Source organism: Periplaneta americana, chromosome 5, assembly GCF_040183065.1.
Source record: "Periplaneta americana isolate PAMFEO1 chromosome 5, P.americana_PAMFEO1_priV1, whole genome shotgun sequence".
In the NCBI taxonomy this organism is placed as follows: Eukaryota; Metazoa; Arthropoda; class Insecta; order Blattodea; family Blattidae; genus Periplaneta; species Periplaneta americana.
Window position 1 is genome coordinate 173,923,154 of NC_091121.1, and position 24,096 is coordinate 173,947,249.

Genomic DNA, 24,096 nt, shown 5'->3' on the forward strand with positions numbered 1-24,096 from the left:
CGTGGGGGCCAGGATAAGAGATGCATGTCGTCTTTGTCGTTGCACTTTCCAAGTCCAAGGTGTACGGCCCTTTCTTTTTCTCGAACCCACCGTGTCAGGGCATTCTTACCTGGACATGTTAAAGAGTGGCTGATGCCACAGCTGGAGAGTGATAGTGCTGATTTCATATATCAACAAAATGGCTCTCCACCTCACTTCCACAACGAAGTCCGGACATTCCTGAACGTACTTCAAAAGAAAATTCTTAATATTGAATATTGTAAAAAAGAAATTGCAAGATTTCAAGAATAGCTTTCTTCGCAAAGAAATGATTTGAAAGAATATTGGATATGAGGAAGCTCTTCTGAATGAAGACACAACTTCCTCTTACAAATATAATTTTCCTGATATCCTAAACTTAATGACAGTCCATATACTAAGCCGAGAAATAAGCTGATTGCTCTCTATTCTTCTCCTGAATTTGAAAATGAACTTGTGCATGAACTAGTACCATATATGAATATCAGTAATATAGTATTACAATTCTGTTAATATTGGCGACAACTACATCAATGAAGATATCATTTCCAACATTAAGAAGAATACATAATTATACCAGAGCAATCCAGTCACAACAAAAGTGGAGATCCTTTGGAATATTATCCATCGAAAAAGAACTGCTTTTCGAAACTTATTATTGTCCTCGTTCTATAACGATGTTATAAAGGAATTTACCACTCAAATTAGAAGTGTAGAACTAATATTTAAATAAACTGTGTTATGGTGAATTTGATATAAATTTTTGTGGTTTGATACGGTACCTACTGTTTCCTTTAATTTTTCTAAGTCAACTCTGTTTTAAGTGAAATTAACTCTCTATAATCTTAATTCTTAACACTGGGAAAATTAATTTTGGCAGTATTTTGTGATGCTATTTCATAATCTAACAAAACCTTTGAAATGATTAACTGCTTTCCAATATTTGGATACATAATTTCTTTAAGAAGCATCACATGTTGTTATAAGTTTTGGTATTGGCAAAAAAGAAAAAACAAGAAACCACAGTCCCCAGGAATGTTGACAGTATTAACACACGAATGTGTGGTGTACAGTAGTGGCAAAAAAAAAAAAACGGACCGACGGAATAATCAAAGTCCCCGAAATGAGCCACTGCGCATGCCACGCCCGCATTCACAAGATAGCGAGTAATCAGTTGAAATTGTAGTTTCGACTGCTGACGTAGTCCATTTCGAAAGCCATTAGAAAATAAGCTGGTAAAATTCATGTTCTGGGAATAAATTAATTAAGTAGTAAAATATCGCTGCAATCGAAAAGTATTGGGAATAAATTTGAATAAGGAACAAAATAAAAAAGTTTCCTTCCCAGGCAGGATTCGAACCACGAAAGTCTTAGTTACCAGTCTATCGTGCTCTGGAGTGAACAAGGCTTTGAAATCAGCTACAAGGGTCGGTCCGGTTTTTTTTTTGCCACTACTGCACATTTGTTAGAAATGGTTGGGCGCACAATCAAAAGTATCGTCAGCCAAAACAATGAACACATTTATTATTCATGGGAAGAGGTCCATTTGTTTTACAAGTTAATAAGAAAATATTGGTCGACCTGGTTGGCGAGTTGGTATAGCGCTGGCCTTCTATGCCCAAGGTTGCGGATTCGATCCCGGGCCAGGTGTGCTTAAATGCGACAGGCTCATGTCAGTAGATTTACTGGCATGTAAAAGAACTCCTGCGGTACAAAATTCCGGCACATCTGGCGACGCTGATATAACCTCTGCAGTTGCGAGCGTCGTTAAATAAAACATAACATTTATAACATTAAGAAAATATTACATATGCATATTAAAGAGGAGTATTCGTTTCACTGCCGGTGCTCATAAAAGAGATTCTTGTAAACCAGGTTAGGATAAATGTGGCCGTCGCGGCCGGTATGCCTATTATTATTATTATTATTATTATTATTATTATTATTATTATTATTACTACTACTATTTTGTTCGCAGCCCACCATTAAATGCTCTGCGGACTTCCAGACACATTGAAATGCATTAAGTGGAAATGTTTTGAATATATCGCAACTCAAAAAAAAAAAGTTTTCTAGACTAGACGACATTTCGGAAGGCGGTCGGCTGCTACATGCGCCGTAGCATTTCTGGTATGTGACGTCACAAACTTGTACAGTAAAACCAATCGGAATCAGTCTATAACAAGTACTTCCTGAGTTCGTTTCTTCACGTGTGAGTGTTTCAATACATTAAATAAGCAAAACTAACATTTACTGCGTGTGTGTAAGATAAATAAATGGAAGAAGAGACTGTGAAAAGACAAGTACTGCACAGGCAGACGCGGAAAATAGTGTTTAAGGTGTATAATTATTTTAAAAACGTTGACGAGCAGAACGCTGCCGGCCATCTTCATGCTGGCTACAACGTTGCCAATGCGCAAGAAACTACTGCAAAAGCATGTGGTGTAGGATTGAGAAACGTGCAAAGAATATTGTTAATGAAGGAAAGAGGGCTTGTTTGGTGTCATGCTTACAGTAATCAACGGCTAAGGTCATTATTGTCTTTTGAGAATTTAAATTCTCTCCTGTGCTATTTGTATTGTACGTGCGCGTGAAGTACGATGTGGCAATGTTGTACGCTGCCTTGCTCTCTCTATCTGTCTCTCTCGACGCAAACACTAGCAGACTACCGCCTTCCTAATTGCCGTCGACTCTAGTAAACGAAAAGAAAAGGAGCGTTTTGAATTATAGGGCCTATTTATAAGGAAAGCGGGGCCCCTTAGTCGCTCTTGAGTAGCTGTCGCTATTTCGTTTCATTATGACACCTATGCAGGGTATATAGGCTTAAAATTTCCACTTCCTCCCTGATTATGTGAGAGCTCTTTGCCCGATAGTAACGGAGAATGATGATGACAATGACCAAGAGCTAGTAATATAGAGGTGAAGGACCAGTGATAAAATAAAAAAGTTGGGAAAACCGAATTACTTGGAGAAAACCGCCACATAAGTTTCTTTCCCACCACACATCTCAGGGAATCTGTCTGGAACCGAAATCCGGTCTGATCTGGTGTACAGACATCAGCTGATTGAATTGCGGGTAGAAATAATATGACATATGACCTGTTCTGTAGATCCGTGCATCCCAAATCACTGTGATAACTCTAATGCTATGATGAAGATCAAATGAGTCTTCCCATTTTACTTTTTATTTTTTTAATTTTATTGTGTTATTTTACGACGCTGTATCAACATCTAGGTTATTTAGCGTCTGAATGATATGAAGGTGATAATGCCGGTGAAATGAGTCCGGGGTCCAGCACCGAAAGTTACCCAGCATTTGCTCATATTGGGTTGAGGGAAAATCCCGGAAAAAACCTCAACCAGGTAACTTGCCCCGACCGGGATTCGAACCCGGGCCACCTGATTTCACAGCCAGACGCGCTGACCGTTACTCCACAGGTGTGGACCCCCTTTTTTCTTATACAGCAATCTGTACTCTTTTATTTTACAGATTCACATCAATAAAACTGACATTCTAAGTTATAATAGTGAAGTGAACAAGCTCCCATGTAATAATATGTTCACTTAGCAACTTACTGAAACTGTCAAACTGTGTAAGATAAACAGCTACCTTTGACATTAAACTGACAGGTGATGTATCTGTTATAGTAGAAGTGCTAGTCTCGCGAAATATATCATATTCAAATAATTTAGATGCGAGGTATGATGAAAATAGGATAATAATCTAGATGGTATATTTATTTAAAATACTTACAGACAAATGAAGTCAGTCTCCTTCAAAGCACTGGCCCTCTCCTTGGATTCCATCGCTTCTGCCATTTACAAAAAAAGCGACAAATTCTCGTCTTTAACCAAGTTGTAACATTAAAATGTATTTAATCTGTGGTTTGAAATTTTTCCTCTTTCACGGTGTCAGGGATCCGGTGATATATGTAGGTGCTTCGGTACAAAAGAAATACTTTCAGCAGTCAAAAACATTCGTGTGAAAGTGTAGTGTAGCAAGTAGCATTATTGTCAACTCAAAGACCAAAATGTTCGAATGAAATTCTCACGTGAAAGTCATATTCAATGGTTGAGCAGTTTGGAAATTTTCCATCAAAATTATAACATAACGTTTCGAAGAGTGGATTTCTTTTCGTCTTCAGGTGAAAGTCATATTGCTTGATTTTTTTTCTGCAATTACAGTGTAGTGTATTACGAATTTGTTTCTGAAAATATAACGGTCAATATAGATAGAATCATACCAGTAAGTTTTGAAGCGACTTCGATAACCGGAGAAGTAGCGCAAGGTTGACTACTATCTGATAGTAATGCCCCTTGCTACGTTCCTCTTTCCATGCGAAAGATTTGATTGCTTTAAATATACCTTTGTTTCGAAAATCCCCATTATTCGTCGGATGTCTCGTGCTGTTATTTTGGCTGATTTATAGATTAAAGAACTACAATAGAACCCCGCTAATCCGAAATTCCGGATAATTAGAACATGCCACAGAGAGACAGAGAGAGAGTATATATATATATATATATATATATATATATATATATATTTAAAATGAAACTAGGCCTACATTTAATGATACAGTGGTGGCAAAAAAAAAACCGGACCGATCTTTGTAGCTGATTTCAAAGCCTTGTTCACTCCAGAGCGTCGGTGCGTATTCCTTGGACCCGAAACCACCTGTGCAGTTGAACAACAGCCACGCAGCTGGTTACTGTTTTCGTCCGGTTATTTTTGTCACTACTGACAAAATGTTCAGACGCGGCGCGACGCAACATTTTGTCGGTAGTGGCAAAAAAACCGGACGAAAACAGTAACCAGCTGCGTGGCTGTTGTTCAACTGCACAGGTGGTTTCGGAGTCCAAGGAATATGCACCGACGCTCTGGAGTGAACAAGGCTCTGAAATCAGCTACAAGGATCGGTGCGGTTTTTTGCCACTACTGTACAATACACAGTACAACTTACTTTATCACTAAAGAACGAATTAGTCCTTGTTTTTTATACTATTACGATAGTCTGTCAGCTTCTTCTGGTGGAAGGCGGAAATGTCACACCAACATTTTACCAACATGGAAACTGAACAAAGCATTGGGCAGTGAAGAGTGAAGGAGGTAGTAAGGTATGGTTTCTGTGCTTGCATTCCTATCCCTTGCTTAATCCGAAATTTCAATATTCCGAACAGGCTCTGATCACAATTAATTCGGACCTGTTCTGGATTCCTACTGAGAGAATCTGGCAACCCTGCCGTGAATGATAAGTAAATTATGGAAAGTTGACAGTGGAATTGTGTGTATTACACGCAAACATTATCCACAACACAACGAATTCCATTTGAACCTAAACTCTGGCATAGCATGCTGGCAATATAGCCAATTCATCAACAGTATGTCAGTGTTACATATTACAATAATAAAAATAAACCTGCTTAAAAGTTTAAGATCTTTATTTTCCCATTACATTTCTTAGTGAAAGTTTCCAATTATCGTCATGGTTTTAGCATTGGACTTCACTAGCAAAGTTACAGCCATTAATTGAGGGATCGAAGACAGTGCCAGCGCCGCAAGAGAACTGGGTGACTTCATAGTGTCCATCGACAACTGAGCAGTAGTAAAAGATCTGGCAGTTGTCGGGGTCCCTCACGTAGCCAGTTGTGGTGCATATTCCACTTGGTGGAGGGCCAACTGTTGTTGTTGTTGTTGTTGTTGTTGTCGTCGTCGTCGTCGATGTCGTAGTTGTATCTGGATTGGGATCTGTTGGTTTTGTTTCACCTGAATCTGTGGTTGTGTCGGGCTGTAACAGAGAAATAACCATTTTATTATCTCAATTTTAATACTGTGTTTACCTGAAACTATAGTGTAGAAAGCACAGTTACAACGTTATACCAGTATTGTAAATAGATAAGTCGGTGAATGAAAGGAAGAAATCGAATTAAAGTCATAAATAATTAAAACAAATAGTTAAAGGAATTGATAAAGAAAATTAAAACTAGTAAAAGAAACAAGAATAATAAATAAATAAATAAATAATTAAATGAAAGAAGGACAGAAAGAAAAGAAGGAAAGAAAATAAGAAGGAAATTTGGAAGAAAAAGATCGAAAGACGAAACTTGTTTGGATGAAAGAAGCAAGAAACAATAAAAAAGAATAAAATAAGAACCAAAGAAAAAAGAAAGTACTACTAAGATTTATTTCAAATCATACGTCCTCAAGTGAGGTTGATCACTGGGATCCGGAATTAACAAACATAAAAGATAAAGGGAAATGAAACGAGCAAAATAATGATTCGATTTGTACATTAAAACAAAAATTTACGTGTTAACATATAGATGATAGTGTAGAATTTGAAGAGAGGCGTTCAGAATTTCCATTACAATCTTCTGAACCTCATAAAAGGGAATTTTAAAGGATTTAAGGATATTACATGTAAATTTTGGTAAACAACCCCCTCGCTCCAAATAGTAAGTCTGTAATATCCCAGTTGTAAAGCGAAGTGCCATATTTGTCACTGAGGTATGGAAGACAAGGTACATATTTAGCTCGCTTGTCATCATTTATCTGCAGTGCTTGATTCGTGTGTCGTTCAAAGTAAATCGTAGGGTCTAAGACCATCGCTTTCTGGGTTCTTCTATTGATGGCAATTATATGGACTCTTCTATGAGAATCATCTTCAGACACACAATGAATCTCCTCATGTACTTCCCATCCTCTGTTTCTTAGCAGGTGGGCAATTACTGAAGGGGGACGATGGTGTCTGTTATTACGCAGTAGCTGTCCATTCTTTCAGAACCCCAGTACGTGGCCAAGTGTTTCAGTCTCGCTGCAGCCGGATGGCGACAACGGGTAGTACTGAAGGTTCTGCCAGGGACAGATCTCACTGCGGTGACGTTGCAAGACATCTTGATGGCAATGATGTATTCCGAGGACGAAATACACTTTTTAGAGGAGATCCAGGAGTTGGCTTTGGGGCATTCTTCAAATGTACACATGAACGAAGACAGAAATAGAGAAAGACTAAAGCAAACGAAAAAAAAAGGAAATAGAAGTAGACTAACCTGTGGACCGTCACCATTAAGAGTGGATTTGATTGTATTGAGCAGTGGATTCTTTCCCTGACCGCATTTGCCGAGGAAGTCGTCAGTCTCCACACTCCAAATCATAGCTCCTCCAAGCCCGTTGTCCTTGACGTATTGAGACTGCAGAGAAGAAATTACGAATTTGAAGACAGATTCCACTATCGTATGTCTGTTGCGAAACAGAATATTTCTAATAAATTGAAGAGAGATTGGGTGATCGTGTTCTGGTTAACAAGAAATAATTTTCTTTATATTCTCGTGAATGTTATAATAGAGAAAAATACGGTTTATAATGTAAACATAAATATAAATATATATAATTATTTTTCGTCTCACACAATATGCAAAATAAGAATTGAATTATTACCTTATGAAGGAATTATAGAAATATGATACCTAGTATTTATTTTACTTTTCTTTCTTGCATGATAAATTAATTATTCAAATGATTTATTGTGGGTTCTACAGTATTTTTCCAAATATTATATAGAGCGCTATTTTTTTCTCTAGGTATCATTCGCGCTGTGATTATCTAGCGTCTGAATGAGATGAAGGTAATAATGCCAGCGAAATAAGTCCAGAGGCCATCGCAAGTTACCCAGCATTTGTTCTTAATGGGTTGAGGGAAAAACCCCGGTAAAAACCTCAACCAGGTAACTTGTCCCAACCAGGATTTGAACCCGGGTCAGACATGTTAACCGTTACTCCACAAGGTGGACCAAAAATTTCTATTAGCTAATGTGTAGGTTACATTTTATACAGAGAGTTCGCCTACGGGTGGGGCCAGGAAAGCGGCCTGCCTGCGATGTCGCTTGCGGGAATCGTCTATCCATAAGCTTCCGCTTTCTATACTATACTCTGTAGAGTTTTAATTTTAAAAGTTTAGCAGCAGTAAAGACTGATGTTTTTGAAACACTAACTTCCTGTGAAACACGTCTTAGAGATTTATTAGGAGAGCGTGTAAATGATGCACTGATTTCATCAATTTTTTCTCCCGTCAATACTCTTCGTTTTCGCTTAGGAATTGTAGCATTTATCGACCCTGTTATCCTTCATTTGTTAACAAGACGTCTAACAGTTTCTCTACCCTGAATTGGAGCACCCGAATATTTCACTTCAAATTGCCTACGCACCTCTCTACATTACTCTGTTTTCACATATGCATCATACATAAAAAATCTCTTTGTTCAAGTGTGAATTTTGCGTTTTGCATTGTTAACAAATTTTACACACACGCTGAATATTTATGAAACTGTGTCAAGAAACTTGCACTGTACGTGTTAAATACTGCAACATCTGGCTCACAACTGATAACTTGTCGACCTTGATGTCCTTGATTGTCGAGCGTGTCTCAACAACTGCGCGCACAAAGCGGCGTATCAGTATATGCAGCTTTCCTGGCCTCACCCGTAGGCGAACGCTCTCTTCGTATTCTTGTGTCAGATGTAAAACATTCCTTCAGTTTATTAGAGAACTATAGTGCAATTATTATATTACTTCATATTCTAAATATCTGGAATATTGAAATAATAGAACTTGGGATATTTTACCCGAGAACTTTAAGAAATTTATATTAAGAATATTGGATATTAAAGAAAAATTTAAGATCGAATGTAGGTGCTAGAGAAATATATTAAAATGATACCTGATTTCAAGGATGTTGGAAGATGTTCAACAGTTCTTTTACCTTGATTTGAATGGACTTGACGTTGTCGTAGCCAACCCACTGGTTTCCACTGACGGCATAGGGCACTTGCTGCTCCTCGTTCCAGTGCTCTGGCCAATTATTGACGCAGATCTGCAGAAAAGACATATATTAAAAATTAATTAACATATTAATTGTATGATGGCAGAATTTAGAGAGATAGTCAGGAAAGAAGTGAGATTAATTTTTGAGTGGAGGAACAGACTGGCACACCGTTAGCTGAAAGGTTTTCCTAAGTAGAGACCCGGGTTAAAATTCCTCCGAGACATGCGTCTTTTGTTTGGTTCGGGTTTTGTTGAAGTATTCTTCCTTCGATTCTCACTTTGAGAGAGGAACAGAGGTTTAGGGTGTTCGAGAATAAGGTGCTTAGGAAATGTTTGGGGCTAAGAGGGATGAAGTTCCAGGAAAATGGAAAAAGTTACACAATACAGAACTGCACGCATTGTATTCTTCACCTGACATTATTAGGAACATTAAATCCAGACGTATGAGATGGACAGAGCATGTAGCACGTACGGGTGAATCCTGAAATGCATATAGAAGGCCTGCACAAGGTTTGCGCTCTCCGAGCCGGCTCACAGCTCATGAGCGGAATGAAGATATTAGCTGCGCTCTGTATGAAGGTGGACTGGAAGAAGGGTGATCTCGTACAAAATATACACAAAAGGAAGTACTATTACGAGTGTTTATGAAATGAATTCCCGTTCAGTGTTTGCAAAACTATCTTGGACTATTATTAATTAATAAAGAAATATTTATTTTACAGAAATAATAGAAATTCTATAGCTACTTAAATGTACAATATCATTTTGTTATATTTTTATTTATCAGTACATCAAAACGAGGTTTTATGATGTTGGCAGCTGAAAGGAACAGTAACCTACTGATCGTAATGAAACATCAGTTACAGATGTTCGATGTCTGTCTTTATTAAAGTTGATTATAGAAAACAGTTGCTCACAAATACAAATGTTAAGCCAAACATAGGAATCATTTTCACAGTCAGCCTGTGTAGTCGTGGATATTATTGCTAATGTTTAGTTTTGTAAAACTCAACCAGGCTAGTAGTATTATTCAGACGATCTTTAGCCCTTAGGTCACATTGAAGATCAGTAAGTTCGAGCTGTAAATCGTTTAATGTTAAATGTTATGCTCCGTCTTTTAGATTCCTCCATACTGTACTGTAGCAGTAGGTAAGCAACGTGAAACAGTTACTGAGAATAGGCACACACACACTGCACTCCACTAGATAACTGAGTGGTCGTTTCCCTCTCCTCTACCTACAGCAAGTCTATGTCATTCTGACGTATCTTCCTCTCCGTTTCGGCGAGCGGTAAACAGCTCTCCCGCTCCGAAGGAGCGCGCGCGCTCGTTGAGCGCTGTTTGTGCAGGTATGGAATATAGAGTGTTAGTTTGTAGACCTGAGGGGGAAAAGACATTTGTGGAGGCCGAGACGTAGATGGGAGGATAATATTAAAATGGATTTGACGGAAGTGGGATATGATGGTGGGACTGGATTAATCTTGCTCAGGATAGGGACCCATGCGGGCTTATGTAAGGGCGGCAATGAACCTCCGAGTTCTCTAGAAGTCATTTGAGGGGGTCAGAAGCAATGGGGTACAAGTGACATTTCTAAAAACATGAATTAAGTGCATCGAGAACAAGCTAAAACATTTCTAATTTTAGTGACAAAGGGATACGTATTTTAACCACTTCATACACTAAAATTGAAATATAAAATTTCATGGAATTTACGAAATCTTAAGTACTTTGAACCACATTTTCTCAGAAATAACTTAAGTACACTTATGCTGCTTTGCTTCTGACCCCTTCATTTGTAAGTAAATTCTCATTTTTGTTACATCATTCCACGACTCCGCCGTCATACGTTTTATTATAATCGCTTTATGTGAACGAGTTCAGTTTCACCAGCCAGCACTGTAACGTTATAGGGATTTCATATCTGATTAGCGACTTGAACTTCAAACAGATGAAAATAACGAGTATGAAAATATTGGAAGAAAGTAATAATATATTTCATATATATATATATATATATATATATATATATATATATATATATATATATATATATATATAATTCTTAAGTTGATTATTTAACGACCCTGATTCAATTACTAGGTTATTTAACGTCGATGCGATTGGTCATAACGAGATGCTGTTTGGCGAGATGCGGCCGAGGATTCGCCATAGATTACCTAACATTTGCCTCACGGTTGGGGAAAACCTCAGAAAAAGCCAAACCAGGTAATCAGCCCAAGCGGGAATCGAACCCGTGCCCGAGCGCAACTTCGCGTCGTCAGGCAGGCGCCTTAGCCGACTGAGCTACGCCGGTAGTATGTTTTTCATATCATTTTCTTCTTTTTTAATACTTCTTTTTCGTTCATGTAGTTGGTCTAATAACTCTGATATAGGTATGTACGCATTGTGTATATAATGTTTTGGCTGGCATGGACTATCACTTCCTCATGAGACTATACCTTACAGTACAGAATTATACTTATCTTTGTCACAGATGTAGAAAGTATGGAGTACTATTTAATAAATCTCTACCTTCCGACAGAAGCAACTCCCAGAAAGTAAATGACCACAGTACTAGAGGTGTGGCTTGAATTTCTTAAATTCCTAGTGAAGTGCCGGATTGGCGCGAATCTAATACAGTAAAACCTCGTTAATCCGGACTAATTGGAGGATAAGTTGACCTGTTTAGCTAAAGTCCGGATTAACTGAAATAACCTAAAAGAACAGTATAAAGTGCATTAAAACTCCGTTCATAGCAACAATACACGTTTGTTATGGTATATTTAAAGGACACAGGCCTAAATAAACTGTAGGTGTAATATTGTAATTATTGTCAAACCATAGTCCTAATGTATAAACGTAAGTCTTGAAACAAGGTTCTTTAATTGTTCCAAACTCGTCGCTTTTTGCCTGTCGGGATTAAGCAAAGTCCGGGTTACCGCGGTCCGGATTAACGAGGTTTAACTGTACCTTGTTTTGCGTACGAGGAGCCGTAAAACCGTACTTGTATTAACACAGAACTAGCCCTTTTTATCCGTAAAAGTGGTCTACCTGTGTACTTTATACTCATCGTATGCACGGACTAAAAGAGTGCTGTGTTTTTTTCTAATAACAAGGATGACATGTGAAGATTATATTTTATGGAAGAATTATCAGTCTGGAGAAGAATTCAGTTCCAGTCCAGAAGATGGGGCGATAGAAAGAGAAAGATAATAATAATAATAATAATAATAATAATAATAATAATAATAATAAAAGATGATAATGAAGACTGAAAGAAATAACCAAAATATTATTTTCTGAAGAATGGAAGTGAAACCGTGAAAAAGTTTTTCAACTCTAAGGATGATGGTGATATGTTCGTAAGGATGCTGTTGATGATGATGATATTGATGGCGTTGGTAATGATATTGGCGATACTGATGATGGTGTTAGTGGCGATGGAAGTGGTGATGGTAGTGATTATGATAAATAGAAAATTGGTAAATTGATGACAAATAAATGGAAGTCCCACAAAATACCTGCAGCAACACCATTTTATCCACCAAAATCATGTTTGAACTGTTAAGGATTTCAGTCTGATTCTGTGTTCTGGAAAGCCGAATGAACTGGCTAATAAGCTCAAAGTGTATCATGATCTCTTACTATCAAATAATACAATTTGATTGGTGTAAACTGAACACTTATGAAGTACTAGATAAGTTGATTAATAAGCCTACCTCATTGTATCCAAGGGTGCCACCTTCACGGGTATAAGGTCCAGCTTGTCCAGGGCCAGTGGTGGGAGCTCCAACGCCAGTATTGGAAGTGCTTGCCAAGGTGAAACTACGGCCATAGGTTCCCATTCCGACATTCAGCTTGCTTGCAGGAGCGCCTTTCGAAATCCAGTATTTAATAGCGGTGTCCTGGAAACAGAATTATAAAGAACCATAAATTAACTTTGAAATGTAGGAGTAACTTAAGTATTTTTCTTTTTTTCTCGGCCGATATTAATGCTTACCACATTCAGTGTGCGAGCGCTCTCAGTGGTGTCCGTAGATCCGGGGTACAGAGGAGCATTTTCTCCTGTCACCGTTTCCCATGAGCCGTGAAGATCGTAAGACATGACGTTGATGAAGTGCAAGTACCTTGAAGAGTAGTTTTAATAAACAGGTGTGTGCTATATTTTCTTAAGATAAATGTAGTTCAGTTTTATGCTTATGTTAAAGTTATAATTCTCTGTTTTCTATAATCACAGCATGCACGCATTATGAAGTTAAGATACCGATACTAAAAAGATGTATACAGTTGCATTTAGTTTTATGCTTCATATTACGAAAAGACGTTTAACAAAGATTAAAACATACAAATGAGTGAAAACTTAGCCTCAGTTTAGTCTTTGCTACATTATTACTTACTGGCTTTTAAGGAACCCGGAGGTTCATTGCCGCCCTCACATAAGCCCGCCATTGGTCCCTATCCTGAGCAAGATTAATCCATTCTCTATCATCATATCCCACCTCCCTCAAATCCATTTTAATATTATCTTCCCATCTACATCTCGGCCTCCCCAAAGGTCTTTTCCCTCCGCCCTCCCAACTAACACTCTATATGCATTTCTAGATTCGCCAATACGTACTACATGCCCTGGCTATCTCAAACGTCTGAATTTAATGTTCCTAATTATGTGAGGTGAAGAATACAATACGTGCAGTTCTGTGTTGTGCAACTTTCTCCATTTTCCTGTAACTTCATCCCTCTTAGCCCCAAATATTTTCCTAAGCACCTTATTCTCAAACACCCTTAACCTGTGTTCTTCTCTCAAAGTGACAGTCCAAGTTTTACAACCATACAGAACGACAGGTAATATAACTGTTTTATAAATTGTAACTTTCAGAGTTTTTGACAGCAGACTGGATGATAAAAGCTTCTCAACCGAATAGTAACAGGCATTTCCTGCTACATTATTATTAGGTAATAAATAATAAATATTATTAGGTAATAAATCTTTTATGCAATCCTAGCATTATAACACGCTTGTTATGACGCTATAAATCCTAATTCTGGCACTGGTACCAGAAAAGGTTACCTAGCAACTAGTATTTCATGACGTCATCATAGCCTTCCCAACAAAATTTTATACAGCGTATTTGTAAGAAAAAGCTTGAAAACAACAAGAAAATAACATTGTCTTAGAAACGGTTACTAGTATTTCATGACGTCATCATAGCCTTCACAACTAAATTTTATACAGCGTATTTGTAAGAAAAAGCTTCAAAACAACAAGAAAATAACATTGTCTTAGAAACGGTTACTTAGCAACCATGCAATATATTACGTCATATCGAGTACTCATGTCTCTATACGTCATAACATTACATTTCGTAAGTTTATAATAGTTTTTCTTTACATATTTTAATGCTAGAATAGCATAATAGTACATTATGCAACGAACCTATAATGATAGTAATTAAGACGCAAGTATGTTTGTTTATGAAGAGAGCACAAGCGAGTTTCATAATTTTCATACGAGCGTCTTAATTACCATTATAGGCAAGTTTCATACGACTTTTTATGCTCGACCATATTTCTAACTTGAAAATTTTCAGAAGTATTCATTTTATGCGTATCTGACTCAAGAGCGGAATTGACCTTGTGCATAGCTCGTAAATTGTGGGATGTGCAGCCTCCGTGACGTTTCCCTCGTTGTCTTTCGATTGCATATCCGAGAATAATCGAAAACCTGAACTTTAATGAATAGGTGTACTTTAATGACATGCATTAAAGGATCGCTACCAGGTGTATAATTACTACATTTCGGCATGGTCGAGCATAAAATAACATATCAAACTAATTTTATGTAATTGAGAATAAATATTTTGAATTGTCTAAAGAAATACTTAATTACATACACTTAGAATAAATAACAGAATATATATTTATTATCATAACAGATCTAGGATAGTTGTTTCACTTGTACATTTTTACTGGCTTCTAAATTCGTCAGAGTAAACTAACTTACTCAGCAAGAGCTGGCACATCATATGCAGGATCAATAGTAGCTATTCCAGCCGACACAGCTGCTGACAAAATGTATCCATTTTCATCCATCTTAGGTCGAAGTTCACGGAGCAGTTTTGCGAAACCTTCCTGAAAAAATATTTTTATTTCACATATTTTTTTCATGCTTTCTTTAATAAAATTATGAGTGTTACGTATAATAATTCTACGTTTATGAATAATATTTGTTTATTTTATTTTGTAGTTTAGTCACAATATTAAAAGATTCGCTGTTGAATATATCTCTATTTCTTTTTTTGCAACATAAGGAAGTGTTGTGTGTGAGTTGAGTGTTTTAAAATTACACTTTGAGTAAATACAGTATTGAGGATTAGTTCTTCAATATTATGGCACTATTCAATAAAAAATAAAACTTATAATATTAATTATAATAGTTTATTGAAACTATTATGAATATTTTATATATTTAGTGAGTTAAAAGTAAAATTAAAATATATATTTTTTGGCACGATCGTGTTTTTTGTTGTATTTACAGCTATTGTTGTTAGGTCTTAAAGTTAGAATTCCCACACAGAAACCTATTGCTAGGGAAACCATTCTTCATATCATAAAGCTATACTGAAGTAGACCCAGTACTTAGTTAAAATTACAGTGCAGTTTTGCGAAGGCTTTGAAATAATATTGCACAAAATATTCAATGCCAAATATATTGTATTTGAAATTTTAAAAATATGATCGTGCAAACTATGTTGTACAATTAACGTTTGTAAAGTGCATTACAAAATATCGGAAATTGAAAAACTCACTCTGCTCATTTTACAAACTTTTCCTCGATTTTGTAAAAAAAAAAAAAAAAAAAAAAAAAAAAAAAAAAAAAAAAAAACACTTTCCAATCTTGCTTCGTAATATACTATTAGACATTTAAACTTTAGAAATTACACCTGTTGGGCAATATAATAATTGAATTCATTTTAAAACCAATCGTTTAATTGCAGTACATTTTAAAGTATTGCTAACGTATTACTTCAGTCGATGCAAGAATTTAGCAAATTTTCCTATTCCTGCTTGAGTTACAGTGCTTGAGAATTGATTTGTTTTGGTGTTCTGTGTAAGAACCGATCATTTGAAAGTTAATAATAATGTTTAAGATGTAGTGTAGACAATTTAAATAAGTATTCTTTATACATCTTGATTACAAACTTTTAAGACTTCTATCTCTGAAGGTTTTTATAGAAAAAATGTTTGTGTTAAATTGAAACTAAGTTGGAAATTTACCTATTTGACTAGTTTCGGCCTCCCTGTCCTGAAGATGACTAACAGTGAAGTCTAAACTAATCAACTAAGATAAATTTCGAACTTAGTTTCAATTTAATAGAAAAATTATTATCTATAACAAATCTTAAATCATTGTTATTCATTTTCAGTTACTTACAAGAAATTAAATGACCAAAACTTATGTGTACGTGTCTATAAAACATAACACATCTCTGTAATAGTTTTGTATCTTTCTTATAATTACAAATATGAGTGATGACCGGTTTGAACTAAGCCCTTCAGTTTTTGAAACTGTACAGGGTGTCTCAGGATTAATGCAAAATACTTCAGGGTGGTATACTCGTAGATTGGGTTAGCCTACATTGATTTAAACGGATATACCTATGTTCGAAGTCTAACGGTTGGGGGGAAATTAAGGTGGAAAATACTGTAACGTCTTGCGGTTCCGTGTACTGTACTTGACGTGTTACACCAGATCTTTTGCACACAGCACAATCTGGACTCTACACCGCCTCCGCAACACATAAAACTGAATACACGTTCACTTGACATTTAATTCGTGTATTCGCATAATGAATATGCAGGCGTACTTTTTGTTTGCTGATTTTGTGGTGGCAATGCATCGGCTGATGTTAAGGAATACAGACGCCGTTTTCCCAATCGAAGGGTTCTATTTAAGTGTATGTTCTCCTTTGTTTACCGGATGTTATCTGAAACTGGCAAGCTATCAAGTGTTTAATTGATGTCGGAAAGAGAACCGGTGCCAGTACCTGATATGAATTTACAATTCATGGAATCCATAAGAAGGGAAAACGTAGTAATTTGTCTTGTGTAATTATTTTATTTTCTTACTGAGTTTATACTTAATTGTGAAATAAACTTATTAGAACAACACAACAATTTTCAACAGCATTTTCAATAATGTATCATATCACAATGTTCTAAAACGTAGAAATACGTCTATAATGCCTCTCTCCATTTAAAAGTTTGCCCACCAATAACTTTCCAACCTTATTTCGGACATACGTACATTAGGTTTAATCGAATTATATTAACTCAAACTATATTATCCTGAAGTATTTTACGTTCTTCCTTAAACAGCACGTATACCTCAAGTCTCTTATATTTTTGTCTTACAAAATACTCCTATTTATAAGTTATCTTTCAGAAAGCTTTGTGTTTTCATTTGTTTTTGTGTCCAGTCGTAGCTCAGTCGATTAGTTGTCGGCTTTTCATTTAAAGAGGACCATGGTTTGATCTCGGGAAGAGTTTATGGTATTAGTGGTTCAGGAAGTAACAGATTATCTGTAAGCAATTCATATTTCCATTTCATTGTCTTTCTATCATTCCATCGTCATAGTCGTAATATATTGACATCTGAAATAGCCTGTGAGGTTTAACAATTACATAATAATTACAATAATTTGCTTACTTTGTCTTCTGGTGCACCTCCTCTCAGTGTGGGATATTCCCAATCTAAATCGAATCCATCAAAGCCCCACTGTTTCACGAAGCTGACTATGCTGTCCACAAACTTCGCCCTCATACTGTCGCTGTTCACAACCTACGAAGGAATATAGTTAACTTTCACTTAATAACTAATAGTGTTTGTTACATTGTAGTTACATACTAGGTTTTAGTGATTAAAATTGCTCAAGAGTTTCATTCTTAATATCTTTGTGTTCAATTGAGAAATTGGAGTGAATCGGGGTAAGATGCTTATTTCTTTGTAGTTTCACATTCTTCCAAGAGAGAACGCCACGCGCATGTCTTCATGATCACTAAGATAGTTGAATGTATTTTTTTTATTTTTATTGGGTTATTTTACGACGCTGTATCAACATCTAGGTTATTTAGCGTTTGAATGATATGAAGGTGATAATGCCGGTGAAGTGAGTCCGGGGTCCAGCACCAAAAGTTACCCAGCATTTGCTCTTATTGGGTTGAGGGAAAACCCCGGAAAAACTTCAACCAGGTAACTTGCCCCGACCAGGATTCGAACCCGGGCCACCTGGTTTCGCGACCAGACGCGCTGACCGTTACTCAACAGGTGTGGATTGTTAAATGTCTGTAGAGTGGAAGAAGACTAATTTTGCCACGTGTTCTTGTTGTGAGAAGAAGGAAAGTAAGAAGACAGCGCATTTCTCTGCTATAAAATAATTGCAAAGGTATATTAAAACTTTAATACATCGTTCAATTCGTAATAATTGTCAAATCTTTGTAATGGATATTGTAGTAAAGGTTCTAAATTTTGTATTGTTAACAACCAACGACCTTGTTTCGCCATCTGAGGTTGCGTCACAGCACTAGGCATCTTACCCCGATACTTCGGGAAGTTCATAACTTTTTTTCGGGGCAAGATGGCAACGTGTTGCAAGAGTTTTATTTTTTGTTTTATTGCAGGGAATGTGTAAACATTACATAAGATCCTCTGATATAAGTCAGTGGATTGAGGACTTGCGATGGAACATGTTATAAAAGAGGGTATGAACTGTTTTAGAGCATCACAAGCATACGAAATTCCGTACCGTACCTTAAACGCCGCCTAAAAAGGATGATGACAGAACAATGTACTGGATTTAATTCATTGTGTGCAAAAAGTTATTTCACAGTTTCTGCACACGGCAATAACGTATGTACAATGACTGTGATAGTGATAAACGAGTCAAAAATTGTCCATGAGCTTTAGATTAAGTCAATTTTGTTATATACATGTATCAAACCAAGTTCAGGTAAAATACATATATCGGTAAATGTGTTAATTGCATTTGCCATCTTACCCGACTATCGGGGAAAGATGCCTATAGCGCAGGCAAGAAGAGAACCTGTATCTATAAACAATGTAATTCATGTTTTCTGTTTTGTACCGAAAATATAGTTTCAAAATATCTCCCAAAGTTTGATATTTCAATATGAAATTCAAAACTAAATCAACACTATCTTAAATTTTCAATAAAAGAAAAAGTCAAGCATCTTCCCCCGATCCACTCTCAGTTATATTTTGTATACTGCCAGTTTTTCACTGACAAAGAATAAGACTTTTGAAGGAAAATAATTAAAGGAATACATTGCCCATTACTGCTAGTATAAATGAAGAATTATTACTAATTCATACATTTAAATAGAAATAAAATTTCTCGTTACTAAACATTTTATAGCTGCTCATACATATTTAGAAGAAGATTTCCTACCTGTGAGAAACTGTACGACCCTGCATTCCATCCTCCAATAGCAACCATAGTTTTGGTGGATGGACTCAGTTGTCTCAAATCATTGAAACGTTTCAATGCTCCTGAACACAAATTATACATATAAATCTACGCAAAATGCTCTGATAAAACTGTATTAGGCCTACATTATTTTCCTACATTACCTTCCATACTATGTATTTATTTTTTACTACTTTAAATTTGTGTGAATCTTACAAGGGACAATTTTCAGTAGGGCACAATGAATTTGGCTGAAAGTGTTACCGTAGAATGGTTTAAGGTTCCTGAAAATGATGGTGAAGATCTCTCGTTTCGGAATTGCATATCTGTGAAAATACATACATTTAAAAAGTCTGTACTGCATATCTTTTTTGCTCGCAGCTTTCTTATAACCTACTTACAGAGAGCACTAGAGGAGAGGAAACTACTTTCTTCCATCCCTGTTAGAAATCTAGAAGTGGAATGTGCTCACGTTTGCATTTAAGACGAAATGGATAATAATTAGGGTAAACTCACCTGTTATGTTCACACAAGGTAATGCGGGTTCATCAAGAAATGTTCAGCACACAGCATCTTTTTACAATACAGGCATCTTATAATGGCGCTTCTTCACACTCATCGACGCAACAGACACTATTTTCCACACGTAGCAGTGTTTGAACTACATTTTTGAAGGAGTTTATTTCAGTTTTTTCGTGACATATTTTCTAATGAGAAAGCTCTTCATGGTAAGTCACTTCAGAATGAAATTATCCCCCAAAACCACATCTATTTGGAAGTATATTTCTTCCGACAGTACAAACTGGAGGACTGTTTCATGTATAAATGTTTTATGGGACATTAGGATACTAACCTTCACGACAGAGTTTTTGTATTAAAGTTACATTCAGTTCTGCTCTCCTTTTCTAAAAGACATGTTAATATATGCCTGGCAAAAATGTGGGTACAATACAGAAAAAAAATAAACTCCAAAAGCTGTGCGTAAGAAGGACATCCAATCCAGATTGTTAAAATTTATGTATTTTCACAAACATACAATTCCGAAACGAAAGACCTTCATCATCATTTTCAGTCTACATTAACACTTTCTATCGTGCCCTGATGAAAACCCTCCATTGTTAGTACAGTCATACAATTCAGCGTTATATTTTTGCCGATATATTTATTTATTTAGTTATTATTTTGCTAATAATTGTAACATAAAAATATAATATATACAGAAAAACTGTAAGAGTAGAACTCGTGCTCAGGGGTAGATTCCTGAATTGAAATTAATAATTATACAATACAATTTGTCTTATGTCTACTATGCAATTATAGTATATACATTTAAATTTACAATTTTTTAATTTTTATAGAATCCATACATAACTCTTTAAATTTAATACTGGTACTATTAGAATTGACAAGATTAGGATATTTAAATATAAATTTGTTGTATATTCTGGGGCCTAAATTATTACTACTGTAACAGTGTTGCATTTTGGTTCAAACAATCTTAAAGAAATATGAAATTATATTTTCTGAACCTCTTGATTATATGATGAAATATTTCCGTATATGCTAGAATAGTGCACAAATGCAATGAGAGAAGTAATACCGCGTGTGCTATCTACATAGCATTATTTAATACTCACCCTTGTCAACTTCGTTCCAAGAATCCAAAATTGAAACTCCACCATCATAACCTACACCCACGAAAGTGTAGACAAGATGGGTGCAAAGTGTAGGATCGATGTTTTCTACGTCAAATTTGCCATCACCAGGTCGGTAAACAGCCCAGCTGCCATAGTAGCAAACAATTCTGTCTGCATAATATAAATAAATTTTATTAATAGAAAGTTTTTTTTTAAATATGTTCTCTATTTTAATTGTACATTTAATTGCAATTTTATGTTATCAAGAAACTTGACTTGTTGTTTAGTCAACTGCCCGAAGACAAGTCTGAGCGTTACAAGTGATACCAACAAGGCACCACTTATGAGGCAACTAGGTCAGGAGATAATGTGGTAATAATAATAATAATAATAATAATAATAATAATAATAATAATGTTTTATTTTCGCTGGCAGAGTTAAGGCCATAAGGCCTTCTCTTCCACTCAACCAGCCTTAATCAATACAATACATAAATTTAAATTACAAATATTTTCACTACACTTAAAAGGTTCTCCAGCAATAATCTTCACTACACATTTATTTAAATTTAGATAAATCTAGTGTGGCCAGTTCCTTTTCCCCTCCATTACATCGCCGATTAGCTACATATTACACTAATCAGAGTTAAATGGCAAACATATGTTTGCATATGAGCAAAATTGGATACGACATTTATACAGTATCATGCCTATTATTAATGTCTAGTACTTACATGGGTCTGCTTGCACGTAGCTTGCAGCTATGAGTACAGCTAGAAAGGGCAACCAACACTTCATCTTGCTGTCTCTATGAGTGAAAGATATACAGAATTAATTGGCAAATTATAGGTTACACAGTTGCAATGAGGAAATATAATAATTTTTCAACTCTCAGTATTTACCACAAATAGGATTTAATACTCATATTTAATACTCGATAAGTTTGTCGAATTTGTTCGTAAAATGCTAGTGGCAGGTGAAGCAGATTTAGACATTTGTAATGGCCTCAATAAGTAGAAGATTTTTTCCTTCTCCCTTTTTTTCACCTGGAGACAAAGATCTTAAGAACGTCGTTTTCTTTAATTTTAGGAACAAGAAAAGTTCAACCAATACTCTTCTTCACAAAAATAAAGTCGATTAGCTTGTTATGGTTTAAAATAAAAAACCTACATGGAGTTTAAGTGTGTTAAAACTGAATTTAACCTAATCTTCTTGTGTTCAAATTTGTTATAATTCAAAATTTGTAACGTTAAATATAAACGTTGGATATTTATTATCACAAATTCTTTTACATCTTTCTCAGAAAGAGGCCCAAATGATGCTATTAGTGTAAAAAGAAATTTTTGCGCCTTGTATATAAAAATTACGATTAGTAATTTAAGAAATTAGACGAAATTGCGAGTCCTGAAAACAATATTATTATCAGGATATTATTAGTATACCAAGAAGTTTATTTTGTTAGTATTTTTCACTAAATATCATCTAACTCTGATCTCTTGCATTAAGAAGTTAGAGAAGCCTAATAGTGGAATTTGGGTACTAATTAATATTAGTCTTAGTAGTGAATTTATTTAATGATAATCTATTATTTCCTGAACATGTTAGATATAATAGTAATTGTTTATGTATTATATTCCTGCTACAAGGTTACAGTCAGCAAATTAATGAAACTAGAAATTCTGGAATTAATTTGTACTTATTTACCGACAATTTACATAGGTATTTCTTCGATGTTTTACCCATAGCGCATTGCATTTTTGGCGTTTTACAGCTGATAATAATTTTGACACATGGTGAGATTCTCATGAAGTAGTGTTAGGAAGACTCCTAGCTACCGTCTAAGGTAACATACGACACCTTATTGGCAACAAAAAGAAAGTATACCCTTGCCGGAATTTGAACTCAATTCCACTTAATGTTGAAGCTGCACTCCTTAAATAAACCAATTTCGCTATCGAAAATTTTCATCCTACAATGCACGAAAGACGTTTACCTTCCTAGTGTATTCAGGAAATTTAGTCGTCGATTTAGGGACATTTAAATTATCAACACACATACAACGGTACTCTATTCTTACCTGAAGAAGCAGACCTAGAAGAAAGGTGGTACCTCAGAAGCTGTTGTCTGCTTTTATATAGACCTGCTGGTTTGAGTAGTAATGGTATGGGAAAATACCATTATACGTATATATGACGCTTTTTACAGTCAAACAAGGCACGTAGAAATAATATTTTGTTTGTTTGTGTAGGCGGCTTCTTGTATCTTAATTGAATTTCTAAAAAAATAATTACCAGAACATTAATCATCATTACAAAGTCTAAATTTAATAACCTTCATATTAACGTCAACAACAATTGGTGTGAAATGCTCTTTATGTAGAGAGAAGTGTTCCATACGTGAATGCATTAGCCAACAGGATTATAATTAGAAGCTTTTGTTAATTGATAACATATTAAATGAACTAAAATTGTGCCACGGTTTTGGATGTAATTTTATGTTGTCTTCAAACTTATTCTTTGGTACTTGTTGATGCCAGCTCTAGACACACCTATGTTATTAGTAACCTTGGAGGATCGTCTATTCAGATGGTTCAAAGAGGTGTGAAAACTGACATTTGGAGATCTCCGAACATTAACATACCCAGTCGAGTCACGAACGGCATATGACTGAGCAATAAACTTATGAATAATTCCAGACAGTTGGAAACTTTATTTATCAAAATACGAGTGTAACATTTAAAACATAGGTCTACACCTCAGTAGAACTACAGTATCAAATAGAAGCCTCAAATTTCATATTCATAAATTGGATTATATTCCTAAAATTAAAATTATTATTTGAAAAATTATAATTTAATTAAAGAACGGCCATATAATGGTGCACTTGTATCTTAATTAAATGAGTTACGTTTCTTTATAAAGCTTAAATAGCGCCGATACATATGGGCTTACTGGATGAAACACAAACGTTTTCTTTTTTCATCTGCATTAAGCTTAATTAAATATTTAATAGTGAAATAGAAAGTCTTTATGATATACTCCATAGTCCACACCTGTGGAGTAACGGTTATCGCTTCTAGCCGTGAATCCAGGTAGCCCGGGTTCGATTCCCAGTCGGGGAAAGTTACCTGGTTGAGGTTT

General features: G+C 35.6%; 1 protein-coding gene across 1 annotated transcript; it reads right to left on the bottom strand.

Annotated features, from left to right (window-relative positions):
- Positions 1-5,450: 5,450 nt before the first annotated feature.
- On the bottom strand, positions 5,451-23,098 carry LOC138700290 (chitinase-3-like protein 1). The gene is made up of 11 exons (XM_069826800.1): positions 23,034-23,098; positions 21,691-21,764; positions 20,958-21,128; positions 19,303-19,403; positions 17,544-17,675; positions 14,838-14,965; positions 12,837-12,963; positions 12,556-12,741; positions 8,777-8,887; positions 7,069-7,209; positions 5,451-5,807 (listed from the first exon to the last, which is right to left on the bottom strand). Exons 2-11 carry the CDS (start codon positions 21,752-21,754, stop codon positions 5,511-5,513), a joined length of 1,458 nt encoding a protein of 485 aa, XP_069682901.1. The 5' UTR covers positions 21,755-21,764; positions 23,034-23,098; the 3' UTR covers positions 5,451-5,510.
- Positions 23,099-24,096: the final 998 nt, after the last annotated feature.